At 32.4% G+C, this 22403-nt stretch overlaps 1 protein-coding gene across 1 annotated transcript; it reads left to right on the top strand.

Moving 5' to 3' along the window:
• The first annotated feature begins 7806 nt into the window (after positions 1 to 7806).
• LOC113858067 (F-box/kelch-repeat protein At5g60570-like) lies at positions 7807 to 11608 on the top strand. The gene is made up of 2 exons (XM_027490504.1): positions 7807 to 7982; positions 8208 to 11608. The coding sequence occupies exon 2, from the start codon at positions 8564 to 8566 to the stop codon at positions 9755 to 9757; it is 1194 nt and encodes a 397-aa protein (XP_027346305.1). The 5' UTR covers positions 7807 to 7982; positions 8208 to 8563; the 3' UTR covers positions 9758 to 11608.
• Positions 11609 to 22403: the final 10795 nt, after the last annotated feature.

The raw sequence follows: 22403 nt of genomic DNA, 5'->3' as shown, positions 1-22403 counted from the left end.
GCATCCTTTGTACATTTTCTTTTTGTAACATGTACATATACTAGAAATTATATTCGGAAAGATACTTCACAAACATAATAGGAATTTTCTTTTGACTAATTAATCAAAATCTCCACATTCGTGCATCAGAGAAAAAATGGCACTTTTAGGATTTGTTTGGAAAGAGTTTTTAAAAGGTGAAGACATTTTTTTAATTTTAAATTAAGAAGATTGTATATTATTTATGATGATTAATATATTAAGTTTATGTTAATTTATTATTTTATATCCTTGATTTTTAAAATATTAAATTAACATTTATTTAAAATAGAAAGTTTGCGCTCTTCTTTTTTTTTCTTTCAAAATCTATTTTTATAAGCAACCCCTAAGGGGGAAAAAGGTAGAGAAAATTGCTTTTGAAGTAAAGTTTTGTATTAATTGGATAAAACAAAAGAACTCCATTTTGATTTTATGAGGAAAATTTCCTTCAGAAAATGAGGAGCGTCCTTTTCATCTATTTCTTGTCTGAAGATAACTATGGATTGTATTTTACTCTAGGCCATTTTGAAGAGTAAGTTCATAAAAATATGCATATTTAGTATTTTGGAAGAACGTAATTTTAAATTATAATTTTGGGAGTGTAAATATGTGATAAATAAATGTTTTGCAGCTTTTATGTATTTAATTATATGCACTTAATTGAATATAAAACATAGAGTACCGTATCATTTTTATTCGTGTAGTGTTATTTCTAACGATGTTTTTTCATCTTTTTCTTAATAATAAAGAATGACAAAGGAAAATAAAAGTGAGATAAAACATATTATCTTTTTAATTTTTAATTGAAACTTCCAAACTCGGTTTGTCAAAATGGGGTTTAACATTAAGTAGACTGCACCGTTCTCTTAAGATGTCGACGAATGGCATATAAAAAAAATTGTATAAAATAAAGTTTTAGTCAAATAATTGAGTAAACGTATTTATTTTTGAAAAATCATACGTTTATATTTATTTTAATGCTCATAGTTACAATTTCTGTGTTACATTTATTTTTATATATTCTTTATTGTGTTTTGAAACAGATGTTAAACATTAAAAGCTTTGGGTTATGTTAAAACCACAATGATTGTTTTCCGTACTATTATATTTATTTCACTTCACGCCTATTACTCAGTCAATGTCCGAGGTAGGGACCACACTATTTTTGCAACTTGATATTTAAAAATAGACATTACTTTATTCTAATTAAAACATTTCTTTTAACTTAATATTAAAATTTATTCAATAATATAAATAAAATATTGCAAAATTAGTTCTTTTAATGTAAAAATTTAAATCTAACGAACTCAGATTCTTTGCTAGACTTGATACATGTCTTTGTTGTATATATTTGCATAGAAATGACTTTTGTAAAAATATTTAATTATTAAGAGAATAAAAATAATTAATATAAAATATGAAATTTTATTTAAAAAATAAAAAAAATTGTGAATTGTTCAAATATAATTAATAATTATTGATGCAGAAACATAATGTTATATAATTAAGTAGGTGGCATGGTTGTAGAAGTGGAAAGGGGCCACATGACACAGTGAGGGAGTGACTAACTCTGAAATGTGAAGAGAACTAACATGGATTTTCTGACACACAATATGAAGTACTGCAAAATAACCCACCCATCCCAAATGTCGCCTTTATAAATTAAATATTTGTTCTAATCACTTACTAAGCTTCGTTTTCATTCAAAGAGGAAACAATTAAGACACCACAATCTTTTTGTGTTCAAATATATAATAAATATAAATATTTTATTATTTTAATTCAATCTAAAGAGTTGAGATTAATAAAATAAAAATATTGTTTTAACCATTATATAATGAAATTTTTTTATGAAGATCTAATGGGAAAATTTTATTCTTTTAATTAATTTAAAATTCTATGATTATTAATAATAATTTTATTATTCTTTTTTCTTAAATAATTTTTGACATTCTTTTTTTATTTATTCAAATAATTTATAGTTTACACTTTAAATTTTTTTTTCAATCTTTTCCTTTATTTCAACCTTCCTCCAAACACCCTAATATGGATGTTTGAGTGTAGTAATAGTAAGAAAATATTTGACATGTCGCTAAAAGTATAAATCTGTATGTGTTTCCTTATGTTTTCTGTGTATTTGAGAGATGCATGAATATATAAAATGTATATAAACAATAAAATAATATATATAATATTATATACGGTATTAATTTTGAATGGTTCAAATAAAAAATAACTCATCATTATATTACTTCCATGTAAATCCACATTACCAAAAATCGGTTCTAATTATAGCAATTAGATTGATTAGTAAGTACTACACCTTGTATATTTTAAAAATATTATCTTTTTAACTTTTGGGATGATAAGTTTTAATTTTTTCCTTTAATTTTTATACGTGTGTATATAAAAAAATAATAAGTGAAAGATAAATCAGAAAAATGTTTGATTTTGTCCATTACAAATTAAAGTGTTACTAAATAGATCCATTAAAGATCTCACTAAGTTTTTTATTACTAAAAAAAAATTGTTATATTTTATTAAATATTTTTAATTACTTACAAAAATGGATATTATATAACTTTTACATGTTTAATAAAATAAATACTTCATTTCGTTTTTTAATTCAATATCTGCTATAATTTTTGGCTGTGTGAAATGCTTAGTGTGTATTGGGATTAGATTATTTTTTATATTTATAAAAAAATTGAAAATAAACTATTTATTTTTGTTTGATAAATTAAAAAATAAATTATAATATTTATCAATTTTTACTGTCAACATTTTAGAGTTTATGATTAAAAGTTATCAAATTTCTAGTTAAAATTTATTTATTTTATAAAAATTGATTATTTTAAATAAAAAATAGAAATTATACATAACCTTGTTTTTTTAATATAATTTCATCCTAAAAAGTTGATATTTTATACAATTTAAAAAACATTATTTCAAAATCAAATTTGATCTAACATATCTAAATATAAAATTTATTTTATATGGTAAATTATAATATAATTATTATTAAAATGGTTTATTTTTTTTCTTTTGGAAATCCTCATAAAAAAAAAAAAAAAAAAAAAATTGTCTTGTTCTTCGTTCAGCGTCTGAAAAAGAGACCTATGATTGTTGTTTGGGCGTTTGTATCATGCATTGTCCTGTCCTCTTGTCTACCCCATCTTAACAACTGTATCTTCAGTTACTTGCTCACTCTCTATACTTCCAATGAGATGCCATTGAATGATATTTTAATATATACCATACATACTTATTATTGCAAGATTAACCTTCCTTATACTATAAAATCACTATTATAATTTTAAGGAAAAAAATTTATGTATTAAGAATATGAAAAAGGATCTTCTTAAGGTAAGTATAAAAAATTTTAAATTTATATAAAAAATACTGCACTATAAATATTGAAAAGTTTTTCTATAAAAATGAAAAATTTTAATGAATTTCTTTTAGCAATCTGGTTGAAGCCAATAATAACTGTCACGAACTGTGGCTTATCTTTTATTGGAATGAGTGCAGAAAAGGATAAGTCTATTACTATTTATCAAAGAGGAATGTTAACACACATTTTTTTATTTACTAAAAAATTTTAAAATATTAATTTAAAAATAAAATTTATGTAATTTTTATAATTTTAATAAAATTTAGTTAATTATAAACTCTATTAAAAATATGTTCTTAACATTTTTCTCAACGAAAGTAAAGACAAGATAAACTCAATTTTTATAAAATTAAAAACTAAAATATTTAATATTTTAAATTTAGAAATTTAAAATAAATGTTAACTAATGTTCAAAGTATATTAGTTAAAAATATTTTAAAATATATTAAAGTTTTTTCATAATTTTTAATATATTTAACATGAAAAAAGGGGGGAAGAACAAAGGGTGAGTTTCTCTATCTGAATGGTTAGGTCGAACTTTGCTGCCATGGCAGTGCCCAGTGATTCAGTGAAATGAAATTCTAAGCCTTTTTCTTCACAAATGGCAAAAACAAAAGAGAAATATAAATATTTGTGCAGCACTTTCAACGGTTAAGGACTTTATTTCAGTCACATTTTAAAGTAACTGACATTAAAAAGGTTTGAGGCTTTAGAATTCGAAAAGTGACACTACCCTGTTCCCATCATTATTTTTCCTTTCACATTCACATTCACATGCCTCACCATTGGAATAAAGAATATGTATAAGATTCCCTTTCCTACGTATACATTGCTACAAATATCATCCAAAAATAGAATCAAATTGTACAGATAATTACTTCATTAGAAAATTTCTGTTTATTATAAAATATTCAGATACGTGGGTTTGTACTCACAGAGTGTTCTTTGTGAGTTGATTGAGATAATTGGTTTAAATTTAGGTGAGATGATATATGAAAAATGGCGAAGCAGTGACTGAAAACGAAAGTAGGAAGTGACAGATGAACCTGTTCTGCACTGCATTCATTGGCGAGAGGGCACAGTGATAATAAGAACACCAAGAATAACTGAATGGTACACATAACATAACATGTAGCAATGTGATGTAATGATGTATGTACATGTCAATGTCTTTAACTTTTTGGTTTGAGTGATGTGAGTGTGAAATGAGGGCTATGTGTCTCCCTCTGCCTATCAACTGCTCCGACGCCTAACTAATTTATCATCTTCACTGTCCCCTCAACTACTTTTTTAACATTCAAAACCCTTTTTTTTATATAAATTAATTATTATAAATATTAACTTATCTTTATTTCATAATTACCTTTTTATCTCTGATTAAAATAATGTAAGGTGATTATTCTTAACAATTTTAGTTTATCTTTATCTCACTTGTCCCTTTTTGTTTTCCAGTTAGGAAAATGTTTTTTCTTTGTATCAGGTGAATTGAATTGACCCATTGTCATGTCCCATCATATAAATGGCAATAATTTTGCTGTGAATATAGACCATAGGTTATATGTTAATATTCGTCACTATTCAAAAAATGAAATCGATTACAGTATTAGTGCTTCCCTTTCCTTACAAATTAACAATTCACCAAACGGAATTATGTGCTGTTAAAGGGCAAATGCTAATGAATGATCTACCCACCTACCTAGAAACTGAAAAGTTGATATTTAAAAAGTGTTTTAGTGATAAAAACATAGAAGAAGCTTTTAAGTATGTTAATATTAAAAAGAAATAGTATACTACTTACTCACGAAGTTTTAACATAAAAGTAAAATTTTAAAGTTAAAAAGTTATGGTTAAATATTAGCTGTTTATGTTAATCATCAAGATAAGAAGACTTCCTAAAAAGTCACATAATTAATAGGTAGTTGCATCCTCCATCAGTTAAAGTTAAAATGAAACTAAATATATAAAATATTCTTATTGGGGATTGTACACACTCTAGTTATTTTGTTCTTAAAGAGATGGATTTTTAAATTTTGTTATGGAAAAAAAAAAACCTATATAAACAACGCTTAAAATAGCTTTTTTTTTTAATCCCACATTAAAATAACAAAAAATCACCAACAAAACATGACACAATTCAAAACATGACACATTAAACTAAATATATATATATATATATATATATATATATATATATATATATTAAAAGAATGTATATTTTAGTTATCTTTTTATCTTAAAAATTAACTACTCTTTGATTTATTCTTAGGGCGCAAAAAACCTCCCTAGTATTTATTTAGCACATGAAATGGGCCATGAATTTTCAATTTAAACATTTGAAAATCTTTTTAATAATTTTAGCCACAATTGTAAAGCTCAAAAGCAGAATGTAGTAAAACTAAAAACTAAAACCTTTTCAAACTACAATCTTTATCGTTTGGATAATTATTTTTTTATCTCTTATTATATAATTAATTTTTATTTTTCTATTTTCACTATTATTGTTATTTTTTAGATTATTATTATCATTATCAACACTATTATTGAGGATGCTATAATCTTTATCCTGTTTACCATAGTTATTGTCGACACTTGTGAACTAATTTTTTTTTACTCAAATTAAACATAAAAACAGTGTTAAAAATTAATTAAAAATGATAGCTTTTCGTTCCAATTTCTTTCACTGCCCGAATATATTTATGATTACAATTCAATTCAAATTTCAATAAATTTTAAATTATATTTTAAACTAAAATTCTAATTTTATACGGCATATTATTTTTTTAAAAATAAATCATTGCTTAAATTTGTGTTTGTACGTGGCAATAGTTTACTCTCTCTCTTTTTCTTTTTATACGTTTTTGCGCCCAAAGTACTGACAATAAGTATATCATAGTTATATTTTTTTCTCATTATCCACCGTATATCAATTATTATACAATTGTGGATGAATTGTGACTGAAGTTTATAATAAATATATATATATATATATATATATATATATAATGTTATTTAATAAATTAAATCATAAAATAAGAAAGAATATGTCAAAAAAAAACTAAGTCGAAAAATTTTAAATTAACACAAGAGACTAAATAATGATATTAGCTTATAAATAAATCTTAAATTATTATGAAAAAAAAAATGGAGTTCAAACCGATAATCAATCATTGTTTTCTCATAGTATGTTTGGTTTCTATTTTAAAATGATTTTTTATATTAAAAATAAAAAACTGTTTTTAAAATAGAAATCACAAACTTTTTTTTATAATCAATGCTTACTTTTAAAACCGGTCGATGCTTGGGTTAAATAGACAGAACATTAAATCAAGTCATCGGTTAATTTTGGTTGATCAACAGGTTGGTTAAATCCCATTTTTAACTGCCACACAAAAAAAGGAAATTTTGATTGCATAAAATAAATAATACCAATAAAAGAGTTGAATTTAACATTTTCACATTTAATCTGTCTGATAAAATGTTTAAAGGATGAATCATTATTGAATTTTTTTATATTAAAAATGATTTGGAATATTTTTTCTTTGGCAATATAAACTTTGTTTTACTCATTTGTTTCGTCTTTGTTAATTTATTTGATTTACTTAAAAATTTTAATTTTAATACAAAAAATATAAATTGTTATGTTAATAAGAATAATTGAATTTGATAATAAATAATATAAGTTATAGGGACAAGATCTTCTTATACTGTTATAAGATTAAAAACTCTTATATTAAATTTAAATTTTTAGATATAAGTTAAATAAAAAATTTAAATTAAATCTAAAAATTTTTAAATTTACATATAAGATTTTTTTTATAAAAATTATATATACATATATATATATATATATATATAATATTTTAGTTAATTAAGACTAAATTAAAATTAAACTCTTAATTATACTACTCACGAGAAATTTAGTAAAGTATATAATAAATATATCAAAACAGGTTAAAGCAACTTTTATTCTTTGCAAGTTGAAACTACACCAATTATTCTAACGAAAAAATGTCTACAGTCAATCATTCCCGTTAAGCTTAAACTAAAGCAAGTTTTAATCAATTTTTCACTCCATCAAACTCAGTAAATCAAGTTAACCTAAAAAAGAAAATCATTCCACAACACAGCACAAAACAATACACCATCTAAACTAGAAAAGAGAAAAAAAAAAAAAAAAACATTAACACAAACATGTTTCTATATTAGATAGGAATTGATAGTATTTTTAATTTAAAATATGCTAAAGTATATATATTTTAAAATATATATTTATTAATTTGGGAGACCCAAATACGAAAGGTTAATAATTAAAACCTGAAATGCAATACACTGAAACGTAGGGTCAGTGCAGCAATTCAAGAGATTTTATTGGTAACAGAGTCGCATATTACATGGTTAGTGTTAGTGGCACGCTTTTTCTGAGTCCCAACTTCTAAGTTATCTAACGCACCACTTTCACCTTTTCTTCCCGTCGCCGGTTTCCGGCTAAACATGTTTTGACGGCGCATGAATTCCGTCGAATCATGCGGCCGTGTCGTACCCAAGATCCGCTCCTTCTCTTCACTTCCAGGTACCCTCCACATTCTATTTTTCTCTCTCATCCCCCCTTCTGAATTTCATCGATTTTTTATTCTTATTTTGATTTGGATCCGAATCTGGTTTCTGCTTCTTCAATTGGATCGGAACATGCCCTATATCTCAAACTTTGATTTTTCTTTCTGGGTGGTGGTGTTTTGCGGTTGCATGCAAGTTTGTTCCATTTTTCACTTGTTCAATTCTCGCTGTGAATTTGCAGATGATTCTGTGTGTCTGAAGCTGGAAATCAGATAACGAAAGTTGCTGATTTTCTAGTATCTGGAAATCCAAATCTCTGTTGCTGAATCGTTGGATGCTGCAACTCTATTTTTGGTTCTCTCTCTTTTTATCCGAGGTTATGGTTTTTCAGTTAATATACCAATTGGATGTAAGTGCCTTGAAGGGATGATTTTTTTAGTACAGGGTGATTACAGATATTTAACTGAAGTCCCTAAATTTGATGGAAAGAATACAGAGATAGGGATTGGTGGCATGCCCATGTTGGGATGTAGGGTATAGGGTGTTTATGAAGGGACTGTGAAGAATTTTGTTGGGTTACACTGAAGGTTTGTTGACATGACAAAGAAAATGCGTTTGGATTGTTCCTTGCAGGAGGGGAATGAAGAGAAAGTGGATAGCTTTGTGGAATTGGATACAAGGGAAAGAGTGAATGATGGTTTTTCTAGAATTGGACCAAATGATTCACTTCTTCCTGGTCTTATTGATGATGTTGCACTGAATTGTCTTGCTTGGGTTAGTAGATCTGATTATGCTTCACTAGCATGTATAAATAAAAGGTACAACTTGCTGATTAGAAGCGGGTATCTATCCGGGTTGAGGAAAAAGTTGGGGATTGTGGAGTTGGAGCATTTGGTTTATTTGGTTTGTGATCCAAGAGGTTGGGAGGCTTTTGACCCTAAGAGAAATAGATGGATAACATTACCTAAGATTCCTTGTGATGAGTGTTTTAACCATGCAGATAAGGAGTCCTTGGCTGTGGGGAGTGAATTGTTGGTTTTTGGTAGGGAATTGATGGATTTTGCCATTTGGAAGTACAGCTTGATTTGTCGTGCTTGGGTGAAGTGTCATGAGATGAACCGACCTCGCTGCTTGTTCGGATCTGGCAGTCTCGGTTCAATTGCTATTGTTGCTGGTGGAAGTGATAAATATGGAAATGTTCTAGAGTCTGCGGAGTTGTATGACTCTTCTTCAGGTACATGGGAACTGTTACCAAACATGCATACACCACGTAGATTGTGCTCTGGTTTTTTTATGGATGGCAAATTCTATGTGATTGGTGGCATGTCAAGTCCTACTGTTTCATTGACTTGTGGGGAGGAGTATGATCTTAAGACAAGAAATTGGCGGAAGATAGAGGGTATGTATCCATATGTTAATGGGGCTGCTCAGGCACCTCCACTTGTGGCAGTTGTGGATAATCAGTTATATGCAGTTGAGCATCTTACCAACATGGTGAAGAGATATGATAAGGAAAAGAACACCTGGAATGAATTGGGAAGGCTTCCAGTTCGGGCTGATTCTTCTAATGGATGGGGCTTGGCTTTCAAGGCTTGTGGGAAGAAACTTCTGGTTGTGGGTGGACAAAGGGGTCCAGAAGGTGAAGCTATTGTACTGAATTCATGGTGTCCTAGGGCAGGGGTCAGTAATGGCACCATTGATTGGCAGGTACTTGGTGTGAAGGAGCATGTTGGGGTGTTTGTGTACAATTGTGCAGTTATGGGTTGGTCTGGTGAGATGCTTTTAGATTGACTCAACAGAATATTTGCTGGTTATCTACAATCTGACATAGCTTTCAGGGGTGCTTCTGTGTTGATTCATCTTAGTTAATTGGTGATGGGATAGCTTTTCCTTGATGAGAATTTGGGTTTCTTCTTTCGACATCTTATTTGGATGTGTCTCTCACTTTCATGATCCATAAATTTTATTTGCTTTTGAGATTACTTAGTAGGCTTACACAGATATGTTCTGTTATCTTTTTCTTATCCAACAATGTAAACCAATAAATCATGGAGTTTTATTTTTTAATGCTTCAATGTTTATGCTTTGGTCCTTTGTGTAGTGTATGATATATTGGTATATCTCTCAAAATCTGTCCTTTGTGCATGCCTAGTGCAATAATGTTTGTGTACGTGGTTTGAGGGAGAGGAGAGACTATGAGTGCGTTTGGATAACTGCCTTATTCAAGCACTAAGCTCTTTTTAAAACAATGATTTATGTCTTAAATTTAACGATGAAATTATTAGGATATGCTGAAAACAACTTATTTTTATTAGTAATATAAAAAAGCTTATTAAAATAAGCTGAAAATAGTTTAAGAGTTTTTACTTATTTTTCATAAACTATTCATAAGCTTTTTTGTAAATGGACCTATAACTACTACACTAAGTTGAAGAGGAAGTATGCTTCTCATATTAGGCCAATAATATTATTATATGGCACCAAAAGAAAGCGAGGTCCCCTCAGCTCTATGATGTGTTTTGACACTTCCAGCTGTACTTCCTGGATTGAGATGCTGTTTTCATCTGCCTGTTTTTGTTTAGTTATATACAACTTAACATAAAAATGATTCTCTTCATTAATAAGTTGGTTTAACTCTTGAGTCTGGGACCATCCTTTGTTTCCCTAACTAACTAACATGTTTAAAAATCATGAGAGAAGGCTCAGTGCAATGCCCACTCTATTTATTTAGTAATAATAGTTTACAGTGTACCCATATTTTGCACAAATTATAGTCACTGGATGATACTTTGGCCATACCGTAGTCCCTTCCCCCTAACAAAATAAAAGGGTATTTTACAAAATACCTCAAATTATATGTTCTCTATTTGTTGTTGCAGTATGTTATTACTCAGGTCTGATCTATATTTTCACTCTGATTTTTTGGTATGCTGAGAATTATATCTGCTTATACTCTCCTTTTTTCACCTTGAGCTAATCTTATTGTGTTGCCCATTTTGTTGGGCATACATTTGTGTCTGTTTCCAATAAGTTGGAATCCTTCTGTACTATATGTCGGTGCATCTATTCCCTAGAAGCTAGAATGATGCATTACCAATTAGGCCAAAGGGAATAGGTCCACAATCTATCATTTTTCTAGGACTTAAAATGAAAAAGAAAAAGAAAAGAAAATTGATCACTGTTACAAGTTTTCTTTAACTATTTTAAATGAAAAAGTCTTGTATTTACATGGTTCTTTATCCTGCTTTAAGTCTCTAAAACGGCGTGAAATTATGAGACATGTGCTTTTACACCAGCCAAGACATAACAAAAATGTAGAACGTTACGTGAAGGTTGTAATGGTAGTGACATCAAGTTGGTTAACACCAAACGTGAAGAAAATTCACGTTAGCATGTTGGAAATGGAATCCTTTCTGCAGGTGATGGGATGGGGCCACTGCCACTGTGGACCGACCATTGCTTCTGTTGTTGGTTTCTTTCCACTTGGTTGGTTTCTTTCCACTTGGGAGATTCCAAAAAAAGAAGAGTTATGAGTATCATAAAGTCAACCATTTATTCCAGTGATTAAAATAATTTTTTTTAATTAAAAAAACACATTTGGTTTGTTGAAAACTAGGTTCATTTACCATTGAACTTTTCTCCAGAAAAAAAAAAAAAACAAAGCTTTTGTTTCTTTTTATATTTGCTACAACTTTGTGGCAGACCTGAGGAATTGGGGATTTCAATCAAAACTTTTGGCAACCACTTGACATATATATGATGCATGTATCCAAGACTAGTTTTAGTTGTGGCCCTGCCTACAATGCAGAAAATATAAGTACCTGAAGATATTTTAAAGCATAGAAGAAAGAGGAATAAAATGAAGACAAATTATTAAATCAAATTAAACTTGAGTGTTATAAATGTCCTCATGAACCTCACCAAAAGGACAAACAGAAACATCACAGTTCAAAACACAAAAGTACTACTCTCGCTCACATAAAATGTTTTGAGAACAAGAAACTAAAGAAGTCTTCAGGTAACATTAGAAACTGGAATATCATCATATAATTCCAAAAGATGCCTCCAATAATGGTCACTGCTTTTGCTATTAGAGGGCAATCAATCCAGCTAGAGGAGACACCTATGGTTTAAGACCATCACAAATGATAAGGTAGAATCACGGTTCGTTTCTCTAACCATGTTCTTGACTTTAGATGTCCTATGCATAATATGAAGATAAGGGATCCACAACAATCATGTTGAGATTAGGAGAATGCACCATTATGCTGATCAGCAACTGAAATTGACTAGAGTCTTTTCTATATCCTGACACATCCAACTCTCTTATGGTTCAGATTGGCCACCCACTCCTGCTCCGCTGGCCATAGATCAGATCTGAGGAACTGCCAAATCAAAGATACACACAGAATTGAAACTATGATGAGATCAACAGTATGCACATCCATGCAGCATTCATAATATGAACATGTTGTAGGTCTTGTTTGTTTAATATAATAAGCTTTTTAGCTGGAAATTGAATATGTTTAGTTAAGCTGATGAATGTGTTGTATGATCCTTATATATATATATATATTAGTTTATTCCAATAAACTATATGGTATTAAGCTTATTGAATGTGATAATCAAATAACCATTTAATTGAAATTTTGTCTAGACATGCCCTTCATGCAAATCAACATCATCCATATTTGATTGCAATTGACTACAATACTTTCCTTTAGAGGAGGCTTCCACAAGGCTTGGGACACATTCAAAGTTAAATTTTGCAAAATTTCCAGTGTAGCTAAATGTCATGAGATTTTCAGTATAGATGTCAAGATACTGAATATTGCAGCACACCAGCTCCAAATGTTGTTTCAGCCTCAAAGCTAGACCAGAAATTCTCAACTCCACAAGACGTTTTAATTCTATGACACAAAATGTTTCAAGAGATGGACAGGAAGCTAGAAATTTCTGAATGACCTCACCACTCACATCCACAGAACCAAACGCAAGACAGTTTTTTCTTCATTCCAAAACTAGTGGTTGATGGCAAAACATTGCGAATTATCTCACTTATCTCATAGAATGGTTCTATGAAATAAGAAAAATCCAGTTTAAGCATTTGAACATCCTTCTCAGAAGCAAACTCAAGCCATTCAGCTATTTTCAAAGGGTTACCGAAATCCATGCAATGACTTCGACACATGTTCAAAATGGGTCATGAACCTCTCCCTCTTAAAAACAAAAAGCTCCACTTCCTCAACCCAATGACTTCATCTGCCATAGTGCTTATGATATCTCTCTTCAGTGGCGGATCCAGGACCCTAAGGTCAGAGGGTGCAAAAATATAAAATTAGGGATGCAAAATATAAAAAAAAATTATATTATTAATAGTAATTTATTAAAATTGAAAAGGTTTATGAAAGTTGAAGAGGTGCATTTGTTCCTAGGACTCCATGTGCATCCACCACCGTCTCTATTTCTTCTCACTCACCTCTGAAGATGGAAAAAGGTTAGGTTAGTATAGGCTTTAGATAAATAGGTATGGTCTCTTTAATAATTTTAAAGTATAAGTCTAATTTATTATCTGTTATAAGCTTTTTATTAAGTCTAGTTTAGTTATTTAAAAAGTTTGATTTGACCTATTAATCTGTTTAACAGTTTATTTTGTATTAATATATTCAACAGGTCATTAAATTTTCTTGTAAATAGGTTATTAAACCATTTAAATAGGTATGTCTTTTTAAAATTTATAAAACTTATATCTAGATAAACTATTAGAAGGTATGTAGTAAATACTCTCTTTAACTCTAACAAAAAAATTAAGGTTTTTAATTTAAGATTTTATTATTTTAAAATTTAATTGATTTAATATATTATTATAAATTTTAAATAAGTTTAATAGATTTTTTCTTAATCTCAAGTCTAGCCTATTTAATTAATTAATCTTTTTAAAAAGTTTAAATTAAGCTTATTAATTAAATAAGCTAGGCCGAGCTAGGCTTTAAAAAGGCTAAGTTGTAAGCCCCTGTTAGACAGCCTGATCTATTTCTATCCTTACTCTCTTTCTCACGTGTTCCTAACTCCATAACAAATTAAAGTAATTAAACACTTTAAAGGTATTTCCAATTACCAAATGTTGGATAATCTATTTTAGAACACGTATTTGTGTGTGAATGAAAACGGTGATATGCTACATAGTAATTCATGTTATTTGGAAACCAATAGCTTATCCATGCATCGTATATTATTAGTCGTGCATGTTAAAACTACTTTTTCCCTATAATTAATTAATTAATGTTTAATTATGTAGTGTATGGTGGAACAATGCCAACATCAGATTCTCGTCCCAATACCCACAATTTTTTTTAAGTAATGTTAAATAATAAACACTCATTTACACACGCATCATTTATATTTTCTAACAAAAAAAAATTCATTTACATTTACAAAGTTTATTATTATTATTATTTAATCTTATCTACATTCTTACTCATTCACAACGCTATGTTTGTGATAAATAATAAAATAAAATAAAATGATACTAAGTTTGTTACGTATGAATTAGAACAATTTGAGGAAGATATGGATGTGTTAGAGTCCAATAACTTAGAAGATGAAGATGAAAGCACACCACCCTTGGGCCGAGGCAAGAGGGTGAAGTTTAGGCCTAAATACTTGAAAGATTTCCACATGTCCAAGAAGCTGAAATGAGGACCACATTAGATATTTTCTAGATGATTATGTTTTACCTTGTTGGATTATCTTTATTTTTTCATTTTGTTATTTTCTTTTTTCGTTGAGTTTGTTACATTGTAAGGAGAGCAACTCTATAAGAAGATTTGTTGAGATTATGAAGGATATGAAGAATCATATTTGAGGACCCTTGTGGTTAGGAGGTGCTTTCCCTCGAAGAAGGATAGTTTCTCTTGCATTTTCTTTTTTCTTATCTTCTGTCTTTGCAAATTGGTGCTTTCATTGAGAGAATTTTTTTTTCAACCACGACTCAAAACTAACCAGAAAACGTTGATATCCAACTTGCTCGCATGAGAGATAGTCATTTCACCTTGCAAAAAGAATTTCTCGCTGTAACAACAAAGCTTGCTGAGTTGGAAACCAAGCTCAACGACCCAAGCACTGCACTGATCGGTTCTTCCTCTAAGGTTCCAAGAGATCCAAAGTTTTCCATGAAGTTAGACGTGCCCAGATTTGATGGATCTGACCCAGTTAGGTGGATTTTTAAAATCAAGTAATTCTTCGAGTATCACAACACACACGAAACCCAACAGATCAAGATAACGAGTTTTTATATGGATGGTGAAGCATTAAGTTGGTACCAGTGGTTGGTAGAAAACGAACAGGTAACGGGCTGTGAAGGTCTCCTCTGAGCTATTGAATCAAGATTCGCACCATCTCAATTCGAGGACCCAACCAAAGCTTTGTTCAAGCTTGTACAGATGACGACGATGCGTGAGTATCAGCAACAATTTGAAGCGCTTACTAATCGAATCACCGCCCTACCCCCATCCTTCTACTTGAGCTGTTTTGTATCGGGTCTCAAACCAGAGCTGCAGATCAAAGTCAAATCTCGCCAACCGGCGACAGTGATGGAGGCTGTTTCTCTAGCAAAAATCTACAAAGCCAAATACAAAGAAAACCCAACCAAACCCAAAATTTCCCAAACACAAACTAGTTCCATTGCCAAACCCACCTATTCCCCTAAATAGGGGTGTCCATTGGATCGGGTAAACCAATAAACTCGATAATCTAAACCGATCCAAACTAAAAAAAATCCAAACCAATGCTTAACGGGTCCGATCCGAACCAAACCGGTCAAACCCGACGTGGTTTGGTTTGGATAACGGGTATTACTATATCAACCCGATAACCCGTGTTTATACCCGATGAACCCGAGCAAATTCACTTTGAAGAGCGGTTCAATTTCAACCGCTCTCAGAAGTGACCTTTGGAGAGCGGTTCAATCCGAACTGCTCTCCGAAGTGACCTTTGGAGAGCGGTTCCAATATAACCGCTCTCCGAAGTGATCTTTGGAGAGCAGTTACATTGGAACCGCTCTGCAAACGTTGCACCCCTTAACCTAGTTACGCCGCTGGTGAGGACAACCACCATTAACCTGTTTTGTTGTTCCGCTACAGCTCAACTTGGATTTCTCTCGCTTCCGCATCTCAAATCTAAATCAAAGTGAGTATATGTCTAATTTTTTCTCTACTTTTTCTATTTTTAATTTTTACTCTGCTCTAAAATCTGTTTATGCTTATGATTTTGCAGCCCACAAATGGCAAATAACAGTGAAACTGCTGAGAATACCCTAACAAGCTCAAGTGGCATGGAACTACAGTAAGGTGGTGTAGACACTTCATTGCTGCAAGAGACTCCTACGCAAGGACTAGAGACTCCTACACAGGGACAAGAGACTCCTACGCAAACTCAAGGACTCAAGGTATTAAAAAGAAAACCTAGTCGACCGCCATCCAATGCTTGGGAACATTTCACTAGACAAAATGATAAGGCTATTTGTAACTATTGCCAAAAGTTATATGCATCTAATAGTTTTACCCATGGAACCACAAACTTGAATAAGCATGTTTTGTGTTGTCCGAAAAACCCAAATAGGATAGTTGATAAGAGACAAAAAAACACTTGCACTTGGAAAGGAGAGTGAGGATGCCTCTACTGTTAGTTTTAAACTTGTTGATTTTAATCAAGATCGAACCCGGGCAGCACTTGTTAGGATGATAATTATGGATGAGCAACCTTTTAAGTTTGTTGAGGGTCTCGGATTTAGAAAATTTATGCTTGAGGCTCAACCGAGATTCAAAATTCCTTCTCGACAAACTATTGCTAGAGAGTGCATGCTACTGTTTGAATCAGAAAAGGAGAAGTTGAAAGCTATATTGTCTAAAAATGATCAAATGGTTTCACTTACGACTGATTGTTGGACTTCAGTTCAAAACATGAATTATATTTGTGTGACTGCTCATTATATTGATGCTGGGTGGGAATTGAATAAAAGGATATTAAGCTTTGGGTTGATTACTGACCACAAAGGTGACACCATAGGTAAATACCTAGAGAAATGCTTGAAAGATTGGGGGATTTCAAAGATTTGTTGTATAACTGTTAATAATACAAGTGCTAACAACTTGGCTATTTCATATTTAATTAGGGGCATGAGTGATTGGAATGGTAGAACTTTATTAAATGGAGAGTACATGCATATGAGATGTTGTGCCCATATTTTGAACTTAATTGTTGGTGATGGTTTGAAGGAAATTGATATCTCAATTGCTAGAATTAGAGCTGCATGTAAGTTTGTTAAGGAATCTCCGCTTAGATTGGCCACTTTTAAAAGGTGTGCTCAAGAGGCAAATATACCTAGTCAAGCATTGTTAATTGTTGATTGTCCCACTAGGTGGAACTCCACTTATTTAATGTTAGAAGTTGCTGAAAAATATGAGAAAGCATTTAGTCGTCTTGAGTATGATGATCCTGCCTATTTAATAAATCTTGAGAGTGAAGGGGGGGTGTCCTAATAGCGATGATTGGACTCGTGCACACATGTTTGTGAAGTTTCTAAAAATTTTCTTTGATGCATCTCTTTCCTTTTCTGGATCATTGCATGTTACATCTAATACTTTCTTCCGTAAGTTGAAAGATATTAAAAAAACATTGAATAAGTGGAGGCAAAGTAATGATATTGTATTACAAAGGATGACAAAAAATATGCAAGTCAAGTTTAGCAAATATTGGGAGAATGACACTATAAATTATCTCCTATTTGTGGCTGTTTTCCTTGATCCTCGCTATAAGCTTGAGTACCTTAAGTTTTGTTTTAAGCGGATGTATGGTGTAGAAAAATGCAATGAATTGATGAAAAAGTTGAAGGACCTCATCAATAAATTGGTTGAACTTTATATGACACAGTATCCTATTGATGAATCTAGTAGTGTTGCCTCTCAGTCTAATCTTGATATTAGCAATGATGGTAATGATGCATGGGAGGATGAATTTAGAATGAATGTGAAAAAAAAGCAAGGTCAAGTGAAAAGGAATGAGATAGAAAGGTACTTGGAGGATGATGTTGAAGACAATGCTCCCGGATTTGATATTTTGCAATTGTGGAAATCAAAGTCCTCAACGAAATATTATGTTCTTTCTCATATGGCTAGAGATATATTGGTTATTCCAGTGTCCACTGTATCCTCTGAGTCAACATTTAGCACAGGAGGTCGAGTTCTTGACCCATTTCATAGTTGTTTAAGTCCTACAACTGTTGAAGCTTTAATTTGTACCCAAAATTGGATAAAAGCTAGCAAGAAGGTTGATTTACAGGCTGAAATGGATCAACTTACGATGCTTGGAGAAGGTATTGAACTTGTTAATTTTTTAATCTATATCTTCAAAGTTCTATATTTATTTCGTTTTGAACTAATTTTTTCCCCTTTTTATGTTTCTGTTTGAATTATTTTGGCTTCAGAGATGGCTGAGGCTGAAGCATTTACAGATGGTCAAGTTCAACCCAATATATCCACTTCTTGAATTTAATTTTTTTGTTTTGATTGAGACTTATTTTAAATTTATATATTTGTATTAGAATGTTGTGTAATTGTGTTAAATTTATGTGTAAAAAATTATTCAAATGAAAAATATTGATATTTTTCTATTTTTTTTATACATATTTTATTTTAGTTTATTTAATCGGACAACCCGATGATCCAAACTGAACCAACCCGTTCGTGTTTGGTTCGGATTTTCAATTTTTTTTTACAAATTCAAACCAAACCAAACCAATCAATTTTTGATCGATTCGGATTTTTTTTTCTCCTAAACTCGAACCAAACCGACCCGTGGACACCCGTAAAGCACCATCGGTATCCTTCGTCAGTCACCCTCCAAAGACCAACCCCGTTTCAACAACCACCAGCACGAGCTCATCCCAAACTTCGATTGTCAAAAGAGTTACTTCGGCAGATTTACAGGCGCGACGAGAACGAGGACTTTGCTATTACTGCGATGAGAAATATTCTCCTTCTCACTGTTGTAAGCAACCATTAATGCTATTCAATGCTACAGAAGCCTCGATTTCTTCAGAGGAGGAGATTGCTCAGGAGTTGCTTAGTGAATTGGTGATCCAAGCTCCTGAACCTGAATCCCCACCTAAGCTCCTCAAGTCCAGATTAGCCTTTATGCTTTAATGGGTCACTCAGTGCCTCAAACGCTTCGTGTAGTGGGCCAGATGATAATACTTGTGGACAGTGAAAGCATCCATAACTTTGTGCAAGAAAGTTGGTGTGTTTTCTTAGGTTGACACCATTGCAGACCCAAGGCTTTATGGTGCAAGTGGGCAACGAAGAATTAACCTGTTCCCAGGTATGTAAAAATGTCAAATTGTTTATCGGACCTTATGAATTCCTTGTGGATCTTTTCGTTTTACCCATTACAGGGGAGAATGTTGTGTTGGGGGTACAGTGACTCAAATTGTTGGGCCCTATCTTAACAGATTATGACAACCTCACCATGAAATTCATGAAGGATGGTAAAATTATCTAATTACAGGACTCTACTCAGCCCAAAATGGATGAAATAATAGCCCACCAACTTAACGATTGCATGCCACAGATTCTATCTCTGAATACTTCCACATTCAAGTCATATCCATCTCTGAGGCCCAGGATCCTCCCTTAAACATACCATCTACCATTGATAACCTTCTTTAACAATATTCCTAGATATTCGAACCTCTTAACCACTTGCCACCACCAGGACCCCATGACCACAAAATTCCTCTTATGGAGGGATCCCATCCTGTAGTGGTCAGACCCTATCGTTACCCGCATTACCAGAAACAAGAAATAGAGAAACAAGTTCTGAGATGTTGGAGGCTGGGATAATACAAAGGAGTTCGAGCTCTTTCTCATCGCCGGTCCTACTGGTGCGTAAGAAAGATGGAACATGGCATTTTTGCATAGACTACAGGGCATTCAATTCGGTAACAAGCAAGGACAGATATTCAATCCCTACTGTGAATGAACTGATCGATGAACTTTTTGGGGCGAATTGGTTCTCCAACTTAGATCTATGTTCTGGTTATCACCAGATGCGTATGAGCACTGAGGACATTTATAAGACTGCTTTCAAAACTCACGAAGGCCACTATGAGTTTGTGGTAATGCCCTTTGGGTTGTGTAATGCTCCCTCTACTTTCCAGAGTACCATGAATGACGTTTTCCATCCTTATTTGAGGAAATTCTTGATCGTCTTCTTTGATGATATTATAATCTATAGGAACAATGTTAAGGACCATGCAACTTACCTTCGGTTAGTCTTTCAGAGCTTATTGGAGCATCAGTTCTATCTGAAGAGGTCCAAATGTGTCTTTGCTCAACCTTCAATTTCCTATTTAGGGCATGTCATATCCAACAATAGGGTGGAACAAGAAGAAGGGAAGATATTTGCCATGGTGAATTGGCCCACTCCCCGTAGTGTGAGGCAATTACAAGGCTTTCTAGGACTGATAGGATTCTACCGCCTCTTTATTGAGGGGTACCTGATTGATCTGTTTAAAAAAGAAGCTTTTGATTGGACTTTGGATGCCCAAACAGTCTTTGATAATCTCAAGAGGGTTAGGACATAAGCGCTAGTGTTAGGGCTTCCTAATTTCGATCTTCCCTTTCAGATTGAAACTGACACCTCAGGTCATGCAATGGGGGCTGTATAACTGTAGCAAGGGCACCCAATTAGCTATTTTAGCAAGAAATTTTGTGACCGTTTGGTGCACTTTTCAACATATGTCTGCGAACTTCATGCTATAATGGAGGCAGTCAAAAAATGGCGTCATTATTTATTAGGAAAATGCTTTACAATACTCACTAATCAGAAAAGTCTGAAAGAGCTGATAACTCAAGTCATCCAAAGTCCGAAACAACAGTATTATTTAAGCAAACTCTTGGGGTATGATTATGAGATTAAGTATAAACCAGGGGCTTCTAATTGTGTTGCTGATGCTCTCTCTCGTCAATTTAAAGCTCTTGAGATCACCCCGACAGTAACACCATCATTGTCAGCCTTGACTGTACCTCAATTTGAATTGGTTTACAAATTGAAGCCCACTTACAGTAAGGACTATGCAATTTTTGAAATTTTGCAACAAGTCCAAGCTGATCATTTCTCTCTTCTGGATTTCACAATTGTGGATGGCTTGTTACTTTTCAAGGAAAAGATATTTTTGGGGGATAATTCTAAACCGAAACAATTGTTGTTACACGAGTTCCATGATACTCCTGTAGGTGGCCACATGGGAGTCTAGAAAACTTATGGCAGACTGAGGGATGCAAAAAGATGTTGCAAAATTTGTAGGACGCTGCTTGGTTTGCCAACAGATGAAACCCCCCACTCATGCACCGTATAGGTTGCTTCACCCTATTCCTTCTCCAAATGATGTTTGGGAGGATATTACCATGGATTTCGTGCTTGGTTTACCTTTTTACACGGGCAAGACTATAATTTTGGTTGTTGTTGACCAATTCTCTAAGGCTGGGTACTTTGGTCTGTTACCTCCGAATTTCACTGCCTTTGGGGTTGCTGAATTATTTGTGGACATGGTTTGCAAACACCATGGAATGCCCCTCAGCATCATCTCTGACAGAGATTCGATTTTCCTTAGCAATTTCTGGCAACAGCTCTTCAAGATGAGTGGAACTAAACTGCGTATGTCAACTGCATACTATCTCTAGAGTGATGGCCAAACCGAAGTGTTGAACAAGTTATTGCAGGAGTACCTGAGGTCATTTGCTAATAGTAAACCTCATTCCTGGGGCTAATATCTACCTTGGGCAGAGTGATGCTACAATACTTCAGTACACTCTTCTACAAGTATCACTCCTTATGAGATGGTTTTTGGGAAACCACCACCCTTGATACCTCGTTGCTACATAGGGAGCTCCAACTTAGAAGCTGTTGATACAAAATTGTGAACATGTGATGAGATCTTTGCAAAGCTGAAGTCAAAATTGTCTAAGGTGCAGGCAGCTATGAAACATTATGTTGACAGACACCGCTTACCCACTCCATTCAAGGTTGATGACCTTGTCATGGTGCGATTACGCCTTCATCGCTAAACTTCTCTTGCTGGACAGCATTTGCAAAAGATGGCTAAGAAATTTTATGGGCCCTTTCAGATTTTGGAGTGCATTGGCGAGGTTGCTTACAGGCTAGACTTACCTCCCTCTTCTAAACTCCACCCCGTGTTTCATGCTTCACTGTTGAAGCTCTCCAAGGAATTGCCATATGATGTTCCCTTAGAACTACCAGATTAGAGTTCTCTCACTCAGTCATATGTATACCCAGTGACTGTGTTGGTTGTTGAGAAGATACAACCTGGGAGGACTTGCACTCTCTCACACAAGATTTTCCTACTTTACACCTTGAGGAC

This window comes from Abrus precatorius, unplaced genomic scaffold, assembly GCF_003935025.1.
Source record: "Abrus precatorius isolate BTA unplaced genomic scaffold, Abrus_2018 Scaffold2, whole genome shotgun sequence".
Taxonomy (NCBI): domain Eukaryota; kingdom Viridiplantae; phylum Streptophyta; class Magnoliopsida; order Fabales; family Fabaceae; genus Abrus; species Abrus precatorius.
This window is presented reverse-complemented; position numbering and strand designations above follow the sequence as displayed.